Source organism: Schistocerca piceifrons, chromosome 8 (genome assembly GCF_021461385.2).
Source record: "Schistocerca piceifrons isolate TAMUIC-IGC-003096 chromosome 8, iqSchPice1.1, whole genome shotgun sequence".
Taxonomy (NCBI): domain Eukaryota; kingdom Metazoa; phylum Arthropoda; class Insecta; order Orthoptera; family Acrididae; genus Schistocerca; species Schistocerca piceifrons.
In genome coordinates, this window is record NC_060145.1 from 480210224 (window position 1) to 480232467 (window position 22244).

The following is a 22244-nucleotide window of genomic DNA, read 5'->3' on the forward strand; positions in this document are numbered from 1 at the left end:
GCACTTACCCACTGATCCCCACTAACCTAACAATATTGCCCTAGTGGTTGGGCCAAACAATGTATTTTACTGGCCACTGCCCTATTTTAACTGATAACCCCTTGCCTGACTGATGTGTGAACTGTTTCCACCACTCTATTATGATTAGTTTCTCTGCAATAAGAATGAAATAGCAAAAACATGCTTATGTTCCTGCATTTAATTAGATATACAAAATGTAAATATCTTTGCATTCCATAACTTATCTCACATTATATGCATTTACTATTCACACAGCTTATGCAGTGGCACTAACTACACAAAAACATTCGTGCCGAGCTCATGCGGACAATATGCTGCTGATAATTACATTACTCTAATTAGAAAAGTTAGCTATCTGATCAGCACCAAAATAAGACTTTTTTAAAAGTATTAATGGCTCATGTGTTCACCACCACCACCACCACAATAGTTGTAGATTTCAACAAGATCTAGTGTGGACGCAAAAAATTAGTTCCTAAATAAACAGTGATGTGGTTAAAATTCTTAACTTTCTGATGCAATTGTTACTGTATTGAGAACAGCTATGAAGAATTTCAAGATACTTCAATTCTTACACCAATGACTAATACTTCTTTGAACCAGTTTCCCAGAAGCTGTAGTCAAAAAGTTGCATATGCTAATTCTGATGTAAGATAATTAAAAAGTGTAATGGTGTTTATAAGAGCAAAAATAGATTTCATGTGAATAAGAAAATTATTATGCACTGAGTGAGGAACATAGAAATGGTGAAAAATGAGGCATCACGATCAAATGAATGCATCATGCACAATAATTACAAGACAGCATAACATAGCATGTGTCTTCACCTAGAAAATTTGAGGGTATTTATCCCAAAATTATACAAAACCAGTACTGTTCATAATGTGTTTCTATGTAATATGACTTTAACTTTAAATATAATTTCCATTAAATCTATGCAAATTACTAAGGAGAACGTCCCCGCATAATTGTTAGTACTCAAATACTGTAATACCTCCATGATGATTACTTTGTTTTCCCAGTACAGCTTGCCTCTGAATTGGAACACACCCGTATATTTCTAGAACTAATTTATTGTTCCGCTTTATGCCTTCCCTTGATGAGTTTCATGTCTTAAAAGATGGTTGTAGATCTTCCAGCACAGAATTTGAGTTAACCTTTATTTTTCTGCTGGCTATGGGTTCTCAAAATTAAATTGGTAAATTTACTCACATTCCATTAACATTTTACGGGGATAACATAGAAAATAATTGAGGAACACACATTTGTCTCTGTTACAACGCATTTATTTATTTATAACGTAATCGTACTTTACAAATATTATCTACACCGAGCGGATACCGCAAAGCAATTAATAAAGGATTATTCATCTTCTGGAGCTGCATATTTGTCTTTTATATGATCCCACAGTTTCTGTAACAAAAGAAGTTATCTATTGTAAATATTATTTCTTAAAATAAACGAAGACATTAGTTATAAGGTAAAATTCCTTACGCCTCTGTTGATGTAATCGAACGTCCAGGCTGATCCAAGTTCAAATGTCCTTTCAAACACAAATGCACTCAACATGATGGTTAATGCAAACGTCGACGTTCGCCGAAACACAGACTGGTACAGTTTAGTTGTAATTCCAGGCATGGCAAAACAAGTGGGATTTTAGTCTTTCTCAATTCCACCCAACGCAGACTCCTCAACCCACACGGCACACACTACAGAAGCCAAAGATACTTCCTCATTCTGATCTTCTTCAAGGCATTGAAGTGAGGACATTAAAATTTATCACTGGTGTTTTGATGCACCGCAAATCGAAGGGATATTATTTTAATTTAGTCAAGAGAAACTGGAAAAAAACTGGCAAAGACACTCTTAATCTAAAATGATGCGAGCTTATAATTTACGTAAACATAATCTGTACTCATAGAAAATAAGCACTTCATATTAATAATAGTAAGATGATTTAAGTTCTTTCAGTCCCCGTATTCTTTTTTTTGCGACGTAAATTAAATTATCGCTTTCACATAAATCCCTGGGTATGTTGCGGCGGAAGTATTTCTACGAACTGTAAGAAACAGTGGAATATGGGACTTATAGTTTATCATATCATCTTCATGACGGGGAAAATTGTTTGTCAAAATCATGACTTGTGTGACATGCTTCAGCACCAATCGTTTCCAAATTGACAGTACATCAAAACAGGTGCCTTGCAGAGAGTACATTTAATGTTGTTTGTTTCATCTGTGGTGGGAATATAATCGTCGTGACGTTTTGCTAAGGGAAGTGGTACTTACTGTAAATTGTTAGCTGTGTTGAAATTATTTCAGGTGCAGACAATGAACAAAAAAATATGTTACGTAATAATTTCAATTTGCAATGTAATTATTACTCCGGCTTATCCGTAATGGATGACAAGTGGTGTGCGACGTACATAAATATCGAAGACTTAGGAGGTATTTGCGATTTGTAGAACAAGGAAAATAGTTATTTCTGGTAAAAATGGGGGCAAAGGATTCAAAACCCCTGTGTATAACATACGAAGAAGCAGCTAAGCGTGGTATGTGTTTACGTACTGTTATCGTCAAACTAAAGATGCTCTAAAACGTAAACATTGGACAAGTTTGACGTTTGACATATATTTTTGATTACAGTGACAGAAGCAGAGCTGAAAAGACTGAAGGAGGCATTTAAACGTGTTTCTACCGTAAATGGATGCATAACAAAGCAGTCTTTCGTAAAAGATGTCTTGGGCGATGGAGTACCGACTCAGATAGCAGAGGTATGTAGATGATTACGTTGAGTAGAGACAGACTTTCACCTGCTGATAATGGGCTGTTAATTTTGTGTTGTTGGATGAACAGTAATAAACAGTTAGTGTTACTCGTTAAAATTCCATAAATTGTTTATAGTTTTGTTATTAAGTAGAATACCTTCCATTTGCCCAGTGTTTATTGCTTACTGCAAAGTTGTATATGTGTCCATTGATTAAACTGTTCTACCTTATCTTAAGACATTTACATTTCTTCGGAGGTAGCCTCTCTAGGTTGTTGCCAGAAATTGACTTTAGATTGTGCTGTGCAGTCTTGTGATTGCTTTTTGAAATATTCTAAATACCATGTTGTTTGCATGACATTTTGAACAATATATTATTTTGGAAGGCTACACAGTTCCAGAAGAGGTACTTGAATTCCATTTAACAAATTAGACCCTTAGAAACTGTGAAATATGACATAGGAACAGTGGTAGTTTTATGTTTGTGTCAAGAGATTTGTAACAGAAGCAAAAGCATGAAGAAATATTAAACAGAAAACTAAATATTGTTACATGTAAAATATGCTTAAGAAAGTCTACAATATAGAAACATACAGTTTACTGAAGTGTGAGGTTATGTTCTGGGGTAACATAAGTAATGGACCCTACAGCTTTAAACACCATTAGAATTATAAAAGAAGTTAGCAAATAGGAATTTTGTAATGAGGTATAAGAAAAGCAATGTTAAATGAATTAGAATACTACGTATATTATTAATAAACTTTTGTAGCTCTTCAGATTTTGGTAACTTTTGTGGCACTGTTTTCTACATGCCATTTAAATCGGCATGTTTCTTTACATCTGACATTTTCTTTCTTCGACATTCTTTATTTGGGTAAGCTTGTAACATGATGTAAAGCTCCCAGTTAGCATGTTTGCTTGAGAAAACATGACAGTCATCTTACTAGCTATCGGGGGTTAAGAAAGAATGCTTTAATACTTCCAGTGCCATTTGTTTTATTTGACAAGTCACATGTGTTATTAGTTACTGTTTATTATGTCATTTCGACATTGCATGTGGAGGATAAACTGGAATTATTTATTTTCTATCATTTCTGGTGAAGTGCATAAGACGTCCTTCTGACTGCACTGTACACCCACAGCTTTCCTTACCTTGTGTAGTAGTTGTGGCCCATTTGACAGATCTATTTTCTTAACTATCATTGAAGCAACATAGTAGAAAATCGGTGTGTGGATTGAGTCTATTGAAAGCAGACATATGATTTGACTCGTGGCACAATGACACTGTCGTGTGTACAGAGATAGAACACACACAGTACAGCAGAGTCCCGCTAATTCGAACATGAAAAATGTTAGTCTAAGTATGGAAAACTGTGCGATGAACTGCTGTACATACACACTATTTTAATTTAAACAGTACAGTAAACAAGTATTAGAAAAATTGGGAAGAAAATATTAGGTTTAAACAATGCATAACAATGAAAGAAAAGCTGTCAAACTTACTAAAATACAGCAGACATTTTCTCCCTACTTTTTAGATGACACAAACTCAGTCATTGGTTTTTTTTTTTTTTTTTTTTTTTTTTTTTTTTTTGTGTGTGTGTGTGTGTAATCAAGACTGTTACGACACATAGGTGTGCCATAGTCTCATAAACATCAAATCAGCAGGTGTAGCAGTGGGCTGTTGCTTCAAATAATGTAGCGCGAAGTCGAGGGCTTCTGCTGCATCACTGTGTGGCACCAGGTCTCCTTTGTCACCTTCAGGCTCCTTGTCACTTCCATCCAGTGCTGTTTTTCTGGGGGAACGCTGGGGGATACGTACCCCTAAACTTTTTCGTCAACAAAATAATTTTTTTACAATGTTGAGAACTTGGAAGAGTGCCAAAGATTTATTTCATGGACGTAAATTTTTATTTAATTTTTTCATGTTGGTAATTGCAATACGAATGATATCAGTGCAGTTTTTGGTGGGAAAAGCGATGTCATTGACTGTTTCAAGCATTTTGGAGATGTGGCAACCATTCTTGACAACTGAATCGCTGGCAGCCAGTTCAACATGCATGTATGGCCCTCGCCCGCTAATAGTGGGCAATGGTAGTGCTAAACGGATATGCATACGCTCAAACACCGAGTTACTGATGGATATCTCTACGGTCCCGCTACATGATGATGTTGATGACATCATGGCTAAAAGCAGACGGGTGGTATCCCATGCTTCAGTTATAAGTAATTTTCGCTGCATTATATCCAATGTTGGAGTACCCTCAAACTATTTTTTAGAAATAAAGCACTGCTTCCGTCACAGCAGTCCACTTCTTCCTGGTCTTGAGTCACAGCAGCAACTAAATCAGCGTCAGTAAGGTCCTCCACACATGCCCCATCTGCTGCCATCCACTGATCTTGTCTCCTTCGCTAGCTTCTTCACATCCAGGGATTGTCTATATCATTTGTAGTAGAATCCTACAATGAATTAGGAGATAAAATGTAATGAGGTATCTCAAGTGGGATGACCTCCGTGTTAATCAGCATGTATTCTGAAGTGTTGTCATGCAAAAACCAAATTGTTTTTTTATCACATGACATCCTGAAAGCCATGGATCAAGGCAATCAGATAGATGTGCAGTATTTCTTGACTTAGAAAAAGCATTTGACTTGTACCACACTTAAGCTTAATGTCGAAAGTATGATCAACTGGGATATCATGTGGAAACTGGTAATGGATTCAACATTTTTTGGGAGAAGAACACAGCACTTTATCTCGGATGGAGAAGTCGGTTATCAACACAAGTAGAAGGAAAGTAAATTTAGGTATGCACCAGAGAAGTGTGTTGTGACTCTTGCTGTTTACGTTGTATATCTATGACCTTGCAGACAATAGTAACCTCAAACTTTTGTAGATAATGCAGTAATCTATAATGAAGCACAGTCTAAAAGAATCTGCAAAAATACTCAGCCAGGTCTTGATAAGATTTTGAAGTGGTCCAACTTCAAATGTTCAAGAATGTATACAATTGTGCACTTTACAAAATGAAAAAAAAGTGATATCCTATGACTAAAATATCAGTATTTTCTGGTAGAATGATTCAACTGATACAAATACCTGAGTGTAACGTGTGTCACACCAGCAACTCCGAATTACATAGAAAGGAATTGTCTATACAACACTTCCTCAGGTCTAGCAATTCTTTTGGTGGCCATGATCTTCACTAGTCTCTCCACGTCTTCACCTTTGCCCCTCATCTACTACAATGTAAGTATCGGCCTGAGCCAAATATTTTTATTTCTGCTTAAATTATTTCTCAGCTGTGGCATTAATATTGCTTTCAGTTTCTTGTTTTTTCCAGTCCGACAAACTTTCATAATTTGATCACATTTCTGGCTGATTCCAAAACTCTGAACTATGCAAGACCTCTTCATGTTCTGGAATAATGCTGTGAAAGTTACAAATTTGTTATGATTTAATTAATTAGTGTTTCTTGTATAGCACAGTAGACTCTTGATAATTTGAATCTCGGGGGACTGAGGGAAAAGTTCAAATTACCAACAGTTCAGAATAATAGGAATTCACATTATTGAAAGGGACAGAGGAAAAATTTCAAATAAACAAAGTTTGATTTACGGTAAATTTTAGTACATACATGTGTACGTTCATATGTATCTTAATGATGTGCAAAGTAATATGTACCTATGATACATACAGTACATGAAAAACATACCAATGAAACTGGTAAGTCATTTTGAAAAATAGTTTGTGATTTCCTTATGAGAGACAGACTTCCATCTAGCATAGTCCTGCTCGATAATGATGACAGCTGAGGAGAAATCGCTGCGTGTTTCTGTTCTGATGGCAAAGGAGCATATGATATGTACAGGATGACCTTGCATCGCTCAGTGTGACTGGAGTTGGCAATTATACTTAATTATCTTCCAGAGGTTGTACAGAGTTTCAGAGAGAGCATAAGGGAACAATTGACACCAATGGGGGAAAGAAGTAGAGTAGAAGAAGAATGGGTAGCTCTGAGGGATGAAGTAGTGAAGGCAGCAGAGGATCAAGTAGGTAAAAAGAGGAGGGCTAGTAGAACTCCTTGGGTAACAGAAGAAATATTGAATTTAATTGATGAAAGGAGAAAATATAAAAATGCAGTAAATGAAGCAGCCAAAAAGGAATACAAACGTCTCAAAAATGAGATCGACAGGAAGTGCAAAATGGCTAAGCAGGGATGGCTAGAGGACAAATGTAAGGATGTAGAGGCTTATCTCACTAGGGGTAAGATAGATACTGCCTACAGGAAAATTAAAGAGACCTTTGGAGAGAAGAGAACCACTTGTATGAATATCAAGAGCTCGGATGGTAGCCCAGTTGTAAGCAAAGAAGGGAAAGCAGAAAGGTGGAAGGAGTATATAGAGGGTCTATACAAGGGCGATGTACTTGAGGACAATATTATGGAAATGGAAGAGGATGTAGATGAAGATGAAATGGGAGATAAGATACTGCGTGAAGAGTTTCACAGAGCACTGAAATACCTAAGCCGAAACAAGGCCCCGGCAGTAGACAACATTGCATTAGAACTACTGACAGCCTTGGGAGAGCCAGGCCTAACATAATCTACCATCTAGTGAGCAAGATGTATGAGACAGGCGAAATACCCTCAGACTTCAAGAAGAATATAATAATTCCAATCCCAAAGAAAGCAGGTGTTGACAGATGTGAAAATTACCGAACTATTAGTTTAATAAGTCACAGCTGAAAAATACTAACATGAATTCTTTACAGATGAATGGAAAAACTGGTAGAAGCCGACCTTGGGACGATCAGTTTGGATTCCGTAGAAATGTTGGAACACGTGAGGCAATACTTACCCTACGACTTCTTAGAAGAAAGATTAAGGAAAGGCAAACCTATGTTTCTAGCATTTGTAGACTTAGAGAAAGCTTTTGACAATGTTGACTGGAATACTCTTCAAATTCTGAAGGTGGCAGAGGTAAATTACAGGGAGCGAAAGGCTATTTACAATTTGTACAGAAACCAGATGGCAGTTATAAGAGTCGAGGGGCATGAAAGGGAAGCAGTGGTTGGGAAGGGAGTGAGGCAAGGTTGTAGCCTCTCCCCAATGTTATTCAATCTGTATATTGAGCAAGCAGTAAAGGAAACAAAAGAAAAATTCAGAGTAAGTATTAAAATCCATGGAGAAGAAATAAAGACTTTGAGGTTCGCCGATGACATTGTAATTCTGTCAGAGACAGCAAAGGACTTGGAAGAGCAGTTGAATGGAATGGACAGTGTCTTGAAGGGAGGATATAAGATGAACATCAACAAAAGCAAAACGAGGATAATGGAATGCAGTTGAATTAAGTCGGGTGATGCTGAGGGAATTAGATTGGGAAATGAGGCACTTAAAGTAGTAAAGGAGTTTTGCTATTTGGGGAGCAAAATAACTGATGATGGTCGAAGTAGAGAAGATATAAAATGTAGACTGACAATGGCAAGGAAAGTGTTTCTGAAGAAGAGAAATTTGTTAACATCCAGTATAGATTTAAGTGTCAGGAAGTCATTTCTGAAAGTATTCATATGGAGTGTAGCCGTGTATGAAAGTGAAACATGGAGGATAAGTAGTTTGGACAAGAAGAGAATAGAAGCTTTTGAAATATGGTGCTACAGAAGAATGCTAAAGATTAGATGGGTAGATCACATAACTAATGAGGCGGTATTGAATAGAATTGGGGAGAAGAGGAGTTTGTGGCACAACTTGACGAGAAGAAGGGACCGGTTAGTAGGACATGTTCTGAGGCATCAAGGGATCACAAATTTAGCATTGGAGGGCAGCGTGGAGGGTAAAAATCGTAGAGGGAGACCAAGAGATGAATACACTAAGCAGATTCAGAAGGATGTAGGTTGCAGTAGGTGCTGGGAGATGAAGAAACTTGCACAGGATAGGGTAGCATGGAGAGCTGCATCAAACCAGTCTCAGGACTGAAGACATCAACAACAACAACATCAACATCAACAACATCTTCCATGTCCTCATCCTGATGAGCCAACAGTTCAGCATCAGTTAGAACACCATGAACACTGAGGTCATTATCAAAATGAACAAAATCTTTAGAGGTTGACTCACCACAGCTAGGTAGCAGTTCCCACACTGAGTCTGACAGGATTGAATTCGTTAATTCTTGTGGCTCTGATGGCTGTTCTGCATATTTTCTTTGCATTACAAAAACTGAAATAGTTATATAGAATGGAGAAGCTGACATTTTTCCAAACTCCATCAATCTTGCTCAGAGCAGTCAAAACTGTTATGACACCTTCTCACCTTTTTCAGTGCTCTCCAGCCCAAGTGGAAAAAAATTTCTCTGCAGTAGAGTGTCTTAAAATTCTGTATTCTGGTCCAATGATTGCAATCTTGATGTCATGTGGATGGGGAAAAAATCAATTTTATGTGATCCATTGATGGTAGATTGTTATGTATGGTGCAGTTGTCCGAAATGTAAAATTTTGTTTCTGCCTTTTCATTACTAACAGAGGTCAGCCCTTCATTAAGCAATTCTGTCATCATCCATGGTTTTTTGTTTGAATTATAATGTGTTGAAAACTATTTTATTCTGTTGAAAATGGTTTTGTTTTGCAGATTTGTGTGTGCACGCACGCATGCTTTGTGTGTGTGTGTGTGTGTGTGTGTGTGTGTGTGTGTGTGTGTGTGTGTGTGTTTAGGGCCACCCCTCACTTACCACAAATCCTTCAATTCTAAGAGACTGCCTTTTTCGTTCAACGTGAAACCATCCACAGGCATGTTTTGCTCTCTACACTCATTTATCCACTTGGTAAAGCATTCCTTAAGACAGGGGAATCCATCTTGATGTGACGTCTTCCTTCCTGTGCCTGATACACTTTTGGTGACACAATCTTTGTTTTCTTTTTTAAATCATTGACATTGTAGATGGTAAAGTAGGGAACCGTTTTTATCATTTTTCTAAATTCCACACTCCAGAGCTTAAATAACAAGCTTTTTTTTTTCCATTAACTGAAATATACTTGTTCCTTCTGTCATTCATGTCGTTTCAGTTTCAAGAAACACTGGCTACAACACAGTATGAAAGCAGATGCAGACTGAATGGCATGTATTTTGGAGAAACAAACGACCAGTGGTCGGGGAGGGGGAGGAGGAGGGGGGGGGGGGGGGAGAAACTTTGGTGGGAATCACAGAAGTAGGAGACTTCAAATTGTAGAGAGTTTGGGAGCCCTGACTTCAAAGTACGAAGTGTCGGTGAGATGCCCTCGCAACTACAACTTTGAATGTCCAAAACACATTGTTTTTTTCCGCAATGGAAATGGAACACCACAGCTGAATTTTCAAAGTATTTATTATTCATATGACTTTGTTCAATGCTATATCTGACCTGATTATCAAAACACTACTTACATAGTGACACTGTGTGTGTCTAATAACTTAATTGATAAAAAAAAGATGCCACAACTGCTTTAACACCATAAAAAGGAACAAAAACAACGTTATTACATAAAGACATTGTAATTATATAAGTTGTTTTTTGATAAACAAGACTTGAAGAGATAAAAATGTAACATTGAAACCAGTTGTCTGAACAATAAATACTTTGAAAATATGGCTGCATAGCTCCATTTACATGAATTATATTGTCAGCCACTGTTCCACGTCCACGAGGAAGATGGACTTTCACGTGTTGATTTTTTCAGTTTATAGAGTATTTTTCAAGGGACCAGGAAAAAACTTGAAATTGAGTGATCCAAATCATCGATTGTAAAATTATTGAAAGTCAATTGTATATGTTACAATTATATATATAGAGAGAAAATTATTTGCATAGTACCATCCTTCAGCATGCCAATAGAGAAACAGCAGAAAATAGTAATTCCAGCTGGGATCTGCCTTGTAATTGTGACACTTCAGTAGAAGATCAACTGAATTTTTCATATGATCCTCTCAAATAATATATGCTGTTACATAGTTTGTATAATATTTTTGTGTTTATACCAAAATTAAATAAATAAATAAATGTAGAATGTATCAGAAATGTGATGCTGAGACACCTTTTGAGCTATTTTGTTTGTTTGTGTTTGTTCACAGTACATATTTTCTGCGTGTGGCGGAACACAGAAAGGAATCGTTTTTAAGGACCTGCTCTGTGGTCTGGTACTTTTAACTAGAGGAAAAGATGATGAGAAATTGAAGTGTAAGTATTCTTCTTTCTCCATTCAATTGTAGAATTTTTAATAGGCAAGACGAAGAATGGTTGAGACAGTTCAGATGGAAAAATCTTTTGCATGAAGTAGAGCTACATTCATTTTAGGCTACCCGTAGTTATGAACAAATTTTAATGGGAGTATAGCTGGGGCTGCCAAGATTTTGGCTCGTGATCCGTGGCGTGATGAGAGTGATAGCACTCGGTCTCGCTGCGTACTTTCTTGCCGCCATGCCAAGCTGTCTGAGCCAGAGGAGGGGGAGATGGGGGAAACTGTGAATGTGGCTCATTTAAATGGCATGCAGTCACACTGCATAGAACTTGCTTTTATATTTCATATTTCTCAACACATAGGTCACAAACAAAACAAATTTTCAGTATTATTTATATTTGGTGCACTGAAGATACAATATAATTTTTATCTGGTACAAACTGTTAGCATACTCCAGAATGAGATTTTCACTCTGCAGCGGAGTGTGCGCTGATATGAAACTTCCTGGCAGATTAAAACTGTGTGCCCGACTGAGACTCGAACTCGGGACCTTTGCCTTTTGCGGTCGAGTACTCTACCATCTGAGCTACCAAAGCACGACTCACGCCCGGTCCTCACAGCATACTGACAGATGCAGACAATCCCACAGATTTTTGCACTTGGGTTGCCACGTAGTTGTGACTTATTTAGTTTCATAATCAGAAAAAAGTCTTTCACATAAATATGTCGATCAAAATACTTTTGCAACCTCATTATGGAGACATGGAAACTACTTGAGGAAAACAATGTAGATGTCCGGAGCAGTTTTAACATAAAAGGATTTATCATTAGAGTGGGAATTATCTTCCAGGTAAGTCAGTTGCATCTGCACATGTGCAGGTGCATTTTCAGCCGAAACAACAAACACTCTCGAAAAACAGAAGTAAGATTGGCAGTGTCCTCAAAACATTTAGAAAACTAACCATATAATTTTCTCAAGGCCACAATAAACTCCTCAAACCTCGTGTAATCCTTAATGGCAGTGACCTAAAGGAACTGGAATGTTTCTGTCAGAACGGTTTCCTCACCTTGCATTGTCTTACTGTGGGCAGTTTGCAGTCAAGTCCACCCATAGTGTGAGATCTACAGTCTAATTCAGATGTTCTAATTTTTGTTCTGCACTCCTTTTCCCTTCATAAATTCAACATTTGTGAGCTTTTAATTCAAAAGCTGTTAAAGGCATGATGCTTGACTTATCCAATTACTTTGCAGTAATACATAAAGTCTCCATACTCTTCATTCAGTTCTGTGCAAAACTGTTGCAACCAAAAGTGGAATGATGTATGTGACTTCAGAAATTTTATTATCTGTATCGCCAATTTCTCCGCATCCTACATACCTGTAAATTTAACACAATACTTCTTGATGTACAGAACAACGAATCCCATCTGCCTATCCTTGTAATCTTTTGCTCACTCATTGTTAATTAAATCTTTAAACTCTTTTGCGTGGTATTTTAATATTGTTTCATAGCAAATTTGCAATACCCGTCATTTATATGACTGCATAACATATATTAAGAATTCTCATACCTCTGTTCCATCATCAACATTAATTTTTAAAGGTGTATGACACTAGAGTGCCAGATTTCTTCTTTTTGTGGAAACAGCCACTGTATCTGTGAATATCCTTCACAACATGAACAAACTGCAAAGGGTAAACAGCACTGAACCATGATTCTGCCAGGCTGAAGAGAGTTGTGCCGACCGAAATATGCCACACTGTTCTACTAAATGAAATGTTGCACTGTACCGAGTACTTCAGGGAAGGAACTAGCAAAGCCAAGACAGACTGATGGCGGCGTGTGTAGATATCCGCGATTTTACTCCAAAAATAAGTTACAGTGAAACCGTTAAAAATTCGTGTGTAAGTTGCAAAAGTGAATTATTAAAGTATAATGAGCGTATTGCTAGTTTACAATGTGTAATCAGCAGTCTAAGAATAGAAATCGACAGCCTGAAGTCCGAAAATATGGAACTGAAGTTGAAGCGAAACATGGATCCATTGCTTCAAGACAGACAGAAGGACAAAAACTTTCACGAGAACATGGCTACATTGGTGCAAAATGACGCTGATAAATCATCAGAATGGAAGGTAGTACACAACAAGCGTCAAACAATCGGCACTAAAAATTCGTGTACAGCAAATGTTTCGAGGTTCGAGAATGTAAACAATTTTGATGTACTTTGTTCTAGTAATAGTCTCACTAAAAGTGAAAACAATCGTAAGAAGAGTGTGCCGATAAACTATCGGAAAAAGGTTAGGTTTGATCTTCCAAAGCCACAACATTCAGTTAACAGCAATGAAAGTGGCAGTGGTGTGATCCAGTCTGCTGTGAGTGAAACATCAACAAATCGTTTTCACATTTTCGCTGATAGTCATGGTAGAGGCATGGCTGATATAGTGAAAAGCAGTTTTAATGCTGCCGATGTTTGTGGAATTGTGAAGCCAGGTGCTAAACTTCAAGAAGTTGTAGCGGGGTGTGATCCTGAAAAAGTAAAAAACGAGTGTGTGATCTTAATAGGTGGCTCAAACAACATTGCCTGCAACGAAGGGAATGATGCCATACAGTCGCTCAGGAAGAAAATATCGGCGCTTCATCAGTCTAAGGTATTTGTTGTGAACATTCCAAAGAGACATGACTTAATTCCACAGTCCTGTGTAAATGAGGCTATCTCACAAACGAACTCTAGGTTAGCAAAGTTGTGTAAGCATTTTAAAAATACTTGTGTTGTAGATGTAAGCAGTTTTGGAAGAGAATTATTTACAAGACACGGTATGCACCTGAACAGATCAGGAAAAAAAGCATCAGGTACCCTCTTAAAAACAAAAATATTGGAAGAAGTCCACAAATGTACCCCAAAGTTGGAACCAATCGCACTTGAATGGCTCCAACCATCAAGTCAGACTCGGTTTCAAACTCAAATGTTTCAGGAAATTGTTAGTAATGAACGTACTGTGTCTGTAGCTACCGATAATTTTTTAGGCAAAAGTTTAGATCTGTCTCTAATTCCAAAGAACTGACGATTTTTCACCAAAATGTGGGAGGACTTGGTAATAAAGTAAATGACATTACTGTTCTGTTAGAGGAACCACAAGGAATAAAAGATACTGATGTATTATGTTTTAGTGAAAATCATTTGAAAGATATTGAAAGGTTACAGCTAAGTGGTTACTGTCAGGCAGCGCATTACTCTAGAACCATAATGGAAAAAGGTGGAGTGGTAATTTATGTAAAAAACAACATATCTTACAATGCATTAGATTTAAAGAGCCATTGTATAGAGCAACAAATTGAAGTATGTGGTGTTGAGATTACTGTAAATGACTTCACAGCTGTAGTGTTAGCACTGTATAGATCTCCCTCAGGGAATTTGAATGTATTTCTTAAGCACTTAGATTCTTTATTATCCATACTGTACTCAAAGTCCAAGAACTTGATAATTACTGGTGACTTTAATGTTGATTTCCTAAATGAGAGCAATAGTAAAGCTGATTTAGTACATTTAATGGAGTCTTATAATCTGATGGCAATAGTAGATTTCCCAACTAGGATTACTGTTAACAGTAAAAGTCTGATAGATAATATATTTATAGATAAGTCTAAATGCAATGAGATCACTGTACATCCAATCCTTGGCCTTTCTGATCATGGTGGTCAATTGCTTAGGCTCAATTACATCAGTGTGTGCAACAGCTCCGAGCATTCTTGGAAATCTTTTAGGATAATAAATGAACAGGGCCTTAAAAAATTGAATGATAGCCTAAAAGAGAGAGACTGGAGCCGAGTTTATAGGGAAACAGATGTAAACAAAAAGTACAATTCATTTTTAAATGAATTCATGTCTGTATTTGAGTCCATCTTTCCCAAAAAAGTAGTTAGAAATAGTCATATACGCAATGCCAAGAAGTCTTGGATCACTACAGGGATAATAACATCTTGTAGAACAAAGAGGATGTTGTACAGTTCTCTCAGGACTTGTAATGATCCAAAGAAACGGCAACACTACAAACTTTACTGTAGCATTCTCAAGAAGGTTATAAATAAATCTAAAAGTATGTGCATAAAATCAGAAATTGAAAGCTCATAAAATAAAATTAAAACTATATGGAATGTAATAAAGAGGGAAACTGGCAGGACAACAGGGAACATGTCTCAGGTAGAGATTAATACAGGGGACAGTATCATAAAGAAACCTGAGTTGGTTGCAGAAATATTTAATAACCACTTTTTGAGAGCAGCAGAGAAGACAGGCTGTAATGGTTCTATGGAAGAATCATTGTCCCTCCTACAGAAAGCTATTAGTAACAGAATCCCACAGATATCCTTACCTCCAGTTACTGTAAGCGAAGTCATAAGAGTAATTAGATCATTAAAAAATAAAAATTCTGCTGGTGTGTACAATATTTCTAGTAAAATACTGAAACACTGTTATAAATTTGTTAGTCCCGTCTTATGCAACATATACAATGCATCCCTACAAGATGGGATTGTCCCTGACAGACTTAAGTTGGCTGTAGTGATTCCTCTCTTTAAAAAAGGGGATAAAAGCATTGTTACAAACTATCGCCCAATATCCCTATTAACTACCTTCTCGAAAATTCTAGAAAAAATCGTGCACAGGAGGATTGTAGACCATCTCAACTTCCACAGTATCTTAAGCAAAAATCAGTTTGGTTTTCATGCCGGTCTTTGTACTGAACAGGCAATATTCTCTTTCAGCAACCAAGTTTTGGAAGCCATTAACAAAAAAATGTCTCCAGTGGGTATTTTTTGTGATCTTACGAAAGCCTTCGACTGTGTAAACCACCAAATTCTTTGGAAAAAGGCAGAGTACTGTGGTTTAGGTGGTACTGTTGGCTTGTGGCTGCAATCATATCTACAGGATCGGAAGCAGACTGTAATGCTAAATGGCTCTTCTGGAGAACCTGCCTCTTCTGAGTGGGGCACGATAACGTGTGGTGTGCCTCAAGGCTCCGTTTTGGGCCCACTGCTTTTCCTCATCTTTATTAATGATCTTCCTCTTTGTTCTGAGACAAACAGCAAATTTACCCTGTTTGCCGATGATACCACAATTCTAATTGACGATTTGATTGATCATGATCTTGAAAAAACTACAAATACTGTTTTTAATGACATCTTAAATTGGTTCTCCTCAAATGGTCTCTCGCTCAATGCAGATAAAACTCATTATATGAGGTTCCATACATCACAAAGTAATCCCGATGAAATTAACGTAAAATGTAGAGATCAACCAATACAGAAAGTTGAAGACACAAAATTCCTGGGTGCTTACATAGACAGTAAATGTAATTGGTCAGTTCACATTCTTCATGTATGTAAAAAACTTAGTTCGGCAACATTTGCATTACGGGTAATTTCTTCAGTGGCTGAAGTTGACACTATTAAGGTTGCCTACTTTGGCTACTTCCACTCATTGATGTCATATGCTATCATATTCTGGGGGAACCAACCACTTGCAAAAAAAGTTTTCACCATCCAAAAAAAAAGCAATCAGAATAATGTGTGGGGTCCATCAAAGACACTCTTGCAGGCACTTGTTTTGGAAGATAGGTATCCTAACAACTGCCTCACAGTATATTTTTCCCTTGCTCACCTTTGTGTGCAAAAATTATTCCATCTACCAAGACAACAGTAAATTCCATGGTTATAACACCAGAAACAAAAACAATCTACGTTTAGAAATGAAACGTCTCACTCTGGTACAAAAAGGAGTTTACTACTCCAGCATTAAGCTGTTCAGTGCTCTACCATTACATATCAAATGTGTTCATACAGAACTGCCAAAATTTAAAAAAGTTCTCAAAGATTACCTGACAGAGAAATCTTATTATACTGTGGATGAATACCTGAAAGAAAATGTATACCATCACTAAACGTATTATCTCTAGAAGTAGTTCAATTGATTTTATTGTGCATTTGGGCATTAGCACACTTTTTGTAACAACAGATTGGCTGTACATGTATTTACTCTTGTAGGCCTAATATCTGATTTAACTTTGTGCTCTTATCTTTAACCTTTATTTGAAACTCCTTTTTCTGTCAAATGGTAGTTATGTTATCTAGCTGACATTGTATCTGTTACTGTATTTATAGTATGTCTTACTTAAACTATGTACAATTTGCCATTGAAATGCCCTTGTATTTATTGTAAGTTTAAATTGAAACCTGTACAATTTGACACGTTCCGTATCCTTGTGATTGACTCACTAACTGGATCTACGGAACAAGAAATAAATAAATAAATAAATACTGAGCTGAGACCTGCATGCGGGCCACACATCCAGCCTACGCTGAGTTTGGCACGCCATGACTGGCCCTGGAATCTTGTATGACAGAGTATATAGGTCATTGCTGGCAGTTTTTAAGATTAAGTACTGTGAAAATAGGATGATAGTTTAGCAGAAATAATTTTTTATTATCATTATTATTTAGTATTTTAGTATTTTATCCATCCTCAGAAACTGTAATTGCATGTTAATGTTGTTGTTGTTGTTGTTGTTGTTGTTGTGTTCTTCAGTCTGGAGACTGGTTTGATGCAGCTCTCCATGCTACACTATCCTGTGCAGCCTTCTTCATCTCCAAGTAACTAATGCAACCTACGTCCTTCTGAATCTGCTTAGTGTATTCATCTCTAACTTTTCCTCTATGATTTTTACCCTCCTCCACTCTGCCCTCCAATACTAAACTGGTGATCCCTTGATGCCTCAGAACATGTCCTACCAACCGATCCCTTCTTCTAGTCAAGTTGTGCCACAAATTCCTCTTCTCCCCAATTCTATTCAGTACCTCCTCATTAGTTACATGATCTACTCATCTAATCTTCAGCATTCTGTAGCACCACATTTTGAAAGCTTCTATTCTCTTCTTGTCTAAACTATTTATGGTCCATGTTTCACTTCCATACGTGGCTACACTCCATACAAATACTTTCAGAAAAGACTCCATGACACTTAAATCTATCCGCAATGTTAACAAATTTCTTTTCCTCAGAAATGCTTTCCTTGCCATTGCCAGTCTACATTTTATATCCTCTCCACTTTGACCATCATCAGTTATTTTGCTCCCCAAATAGCGAAACTCGCCTACTACTTTGTCTCATTTGCTAACCTAATTCCCTCAGTATCACCTGATCTAATTCAACTGCATTCCATTAGCCTTGTTTTGCTTTTGTTGATGTTCATCTTACGTCTCCCTGCCAAGACACTGTCCATTCTGTTCAATTCTCTTCCAATCGGCAGACCTCAGAGTTTTTATTTCTTCTCCGTGGATTTTGATTCCTACTCCCAATTATTCTTTTGTTTCCTTTACTGCTTGCTCAATATACAGATTGAATAACATTGGGGATAGGCTACAATTCTGTCTCACTCCCTTCCCAACCACTGCTTCCCTTTCATGCCCCTCGACTCTTACAACTGCATCTGGTTTCTGTACAAATTGTAAATAGCCTTTCGCTCCCTGTATTTGACCTCTGCCACCTTCAGAATTTGAAAGAGAGTATACCAGTCAACATTATATTATAGGACAACCTATGGGGGTCCATTACATACAGCTGGCCATGTAAAGCTAGTCATCCCGGTAGAGTTCACGATTAGGCTGGTACCATCTGGTAGGATCCTTGGTCCCACTATGTTTCACTGGAATTTCCTATCTCATCACTAGATGACTTTAATGGGGTCTTCTTGGTTAGGGATAGGCACTGTTCTGCATAGGGAATTGACAGCCTTACTTTGATATTTATCAATAGATTTCTGGAGGTGTTCATTTTTCTACAAGCATGATATGCCCTGTCTAGTTTGATTTTCCTTTGTTCGAGAGATCCAATCCCTAACACTCCTTAAACTTTTAGCTCTCTTGATATTCTTCGTAGCACTGACTCTAATCACTTTTGGGTTGTCTTAGATACTGATAATTAATACGGTCTTTTTAATTTTGACAAAGAGCCCTATTAAACACAGTGCTTGGAGTTACATAGAATCCTCAAGAATGTCGTTTGCCAGTAAGATGGGGTCATCAGCAAAAGCCAGGTATGGGATCCTAAGGCTTTCTGTTTTGATTCTCATTCTTAATCCATTCTTATTTGCTCCCAGATTTTCCATTGTTTGATTTGAGCCTTATTTATGCAATTTCTACTTTATAGACTCCCAAAAATTTGCACACTTCTTTGCCTGTTGTAAGTTTTTCAGATGGACAGTACAGATGAATACACGGCACTCCGAGACTGTTATAGTAATGAAGTACTTTAAAGACCAAGTTGTCTTTTTTTGCTTAAAATTATTCACAAGATGCAAACATGAAAATTCGAATAGACTATGGATGACTCTTACTTGTGGACAGTAATTACAGTGTATTATTGCATTAGTATTTCGATAGTTCAGTGTTCTAGGCATACACTTACGAAAAGTGATACACAAAAACATCTGAGTTTTACGAGTGTTATATGCTGCCATTGTCTCTGTATTGAATGAGATTTCAGTTCATTGTTAATATTTGTTTCATGTTATTTTTGATAAGTACTTGAGCTTTCATTTTCCTTTCATCTTCATCGGTTAGAAAATCGTTAATGCAACCCAACTCTGAATTCATGGAATTGGTGTATATGCGAATTTTTCTCAGCATTGTGTTGACAGATGGAGACAATTGAGTGTAATCTGCATTCAAAATGCCAACTTCTGTTAACCAAAGCAGCAAACCATACTTTCTGATGAATGCTTTTAGTCCTTCCTTCTGCTGGAAACAGTGCTGTAGTTTGTGGCTAGTAAACCGTGACAAAAATAATCAATTGAAATAGGTCTTGTAAGTAGTAAATAGCAGTGTTTCATTGATAAGAGCTCAGTTGCATATCATCATAGACAGCACTTGTCTAAAGTTATTTTTTCATTCTTTTCACTGTTTGAATAATCTAAAGCCTTTATATAAACAAAAAATTGAATTGAGAGAACAGAATGGGTGGGCTATATTTACTTTCACGTGGTACGATTCCTAATACTGAATATAGGAACACTTAAAGTAGAAAATTTTGTGTGTTCCCATGTACTTGCAGTAGGAAGGTTCCTTTCACCCTGTGGTTTGAGTGATTATCGGCCCCCCCCCCCTCCCCCCCCCCTCTCTCTCTCTCTCTCTCTCTCTCTCTCTCTCTCTCTCTCTCTCTCTCTCTCTCTCTGCTTATCCTTCTGCAACCAATCTCGCTTTCCTTCCTGAAGCATGACGACACACTTCCAATTTTTTACATGTTCTCAAATTAGCTTTATGCATGTACTGCTATTCACTTCACTCCTGTCTGTGTACATTGTCTTTATCTTACCAATGTTTAAAGAAAGCCATCATTTTTTACACAAAATTGAGTTTTATCAAAGATTTCGGGAGCGTACTGTTGTTAACCAATGATAAGATTCTCTCCAGTGATTACCTTCGTCAAGAAACAGTTGCTGTGTTGGATGGTCAGCATGAAAACCATTTATAACAAGCATAATTCTAATTTTTTGTGTATTAGTTTTACATAATATTGTAAAGTGCATTACACAGAGTACTTCATATTAGTACGAGGGTGAATCAAATATAAACCAGTATTATTATTATGATGATTATTAATATTATTAAAATAAGTTTATACAAGCATTTAAGCTTCAGAAAAATTCACACATACAGGAGTTATATTTCTGTAGTGTCCTGAACGAGAAATACATCTTTCCCATCAGACAGGCAGTTTCTCGATGCCATGTTCATAAAATGCATGTGGCTGTCACAGCAGACAGTCGCTCACAAACACTTAGACTGTGCCATTGCCATCAAAACTGTAATCCTCTGACGGTGTCGTTAAGTGATACAAACAAAAGAAAATCGTAGGGTGATAAGTCTGGACTGTAGGGAGGGCATTCTAGTGTGATCCAGAACAGTTCCAGAATTTTTCATCAAGTTCAGGCAGTTGTGTGTGGTCAAGTGTTGTCGTGAAGCACTATCACATCCCAAATTGGGAATGTGTGTCCTTTTTTTAATGATGTGCGTGTTATGTTTGATCCAAAAGTTGGCAGTAGTATGCAGTGTTCATAGTGTGATGTTTGTGGTGAAAATCAATGAGAAGAACTCCTTTACAACAAAAAATCCGTCATGCTGATTGTTGGGAGATATTGGTGAAGTGAAGTGCATTGTCAACTGTTTCTCATTCTCGTAAAAACTGTTTGTGCCGTGCATACACTTTGGTCTTTTTTGGGGTGATGACCCTAAACTGTGCTCAGTCTTTTCAAAATTTTGGCAGGTTTTACACCCTCTGTTGTGAGAAACTTCATTACACTGTGCTGTGCGGTGTACAATAGAACCTCTTGTTCTGATACTGAGATTCTGACTAAAGAAACAGTACAACAACCATTATACCTGTGGAAAACAGTCACTGAAAACGGAAGCAACAATGAGGAGATGGCGCTGCTTTTCATTTACAGATAGGCAAATAAAACAAAATTTGGGTTTATATGCGATTCACCCTCGTATTAGCTGCTTCATCTGCACCATAATCTCTCTTATCTTTCAATGTGTGTTATTCAATATACACTAAGAGGAATTAGAATTACTGCATACTCCACCACAAATGTCAGTTCCCTTAATTTGCTAAGCAGTGCTTTATGGAAGCAGCATAGGCTGTATCTCAGTGATTCTCATTTATGTCCCCTGTTTGTGTACTAGATTTTCTTTTGTGTTATACATTTTGCTACTGGAGTTATTCAATAAATGGATGTTGGTAGACCACTAAGTGATACGTTGTTATGTGTTAAAAACTATATGGAATTCCCTGAAAGATCCTGTAATATTGTAAATATTTTTTTATTTTTATCGTGTACCAGTCCAATGAGGCCGGTTATTTCTAAGTGAGCTTTTGTTTGGTGCATTTGAGATGCAAATCCCCATTTTATTTGGTATTTACTGTTTTACTGTATTGAGCAAAAAGTGGCATACATTTGATTTTATAAATTGCCTTATTATTTTTGTGCAGTACAACAGCCAGTTTAAGTCAAGGATTCTATCTAATGTATTTTTTGCCTATTACAGTTTTATTCGGGTTGTACTCGAATGAATCAGGGAGTCACATTTCTCGAGATGACTTCTTGAGATTGCTTCAAGCGACAGAGAGCAGTTTCATTCCTGAAGCAGTCACTGGTCTCTTCTCAGAGGCAAGTCATTCTGTCATATCCATCA

General features: G+C 37.1%; 1 protein-coding gene across 1 annotated transcript in view; it reads left to right on the forward strand.

Annotated features, from left to right (window-relative positions):
• The first annotated feature begins 2310 nt into the window (after positions 1–2310).
• The window catches only part of LOC124712473 (ubiquitin carboxyl-terminal hydrolase 32), a 233462-nt gene continuing 213528 nt past the window's right edge, over positions 2311–22244 (forward strand). Inside the window, exons 1-4 of the mRNA XM_047242768.1 lie at positions 2311–2572; positions 2667–2794; positions 10890–10995; positions 22098–22219. Coding sequence (XP_047098724.1) covers positions 2515–2572; positions 2667–2794; positions 10890–10995; positions 22098–22219 — 414 coding nt within the window. The 5' untranslated portion in view covers positions 2311–2514. The remainder of the gene's footprint in view (positions 2573–2666; positions 2795–10889; positions 10996–22097; positions 22220–22244) is intronic.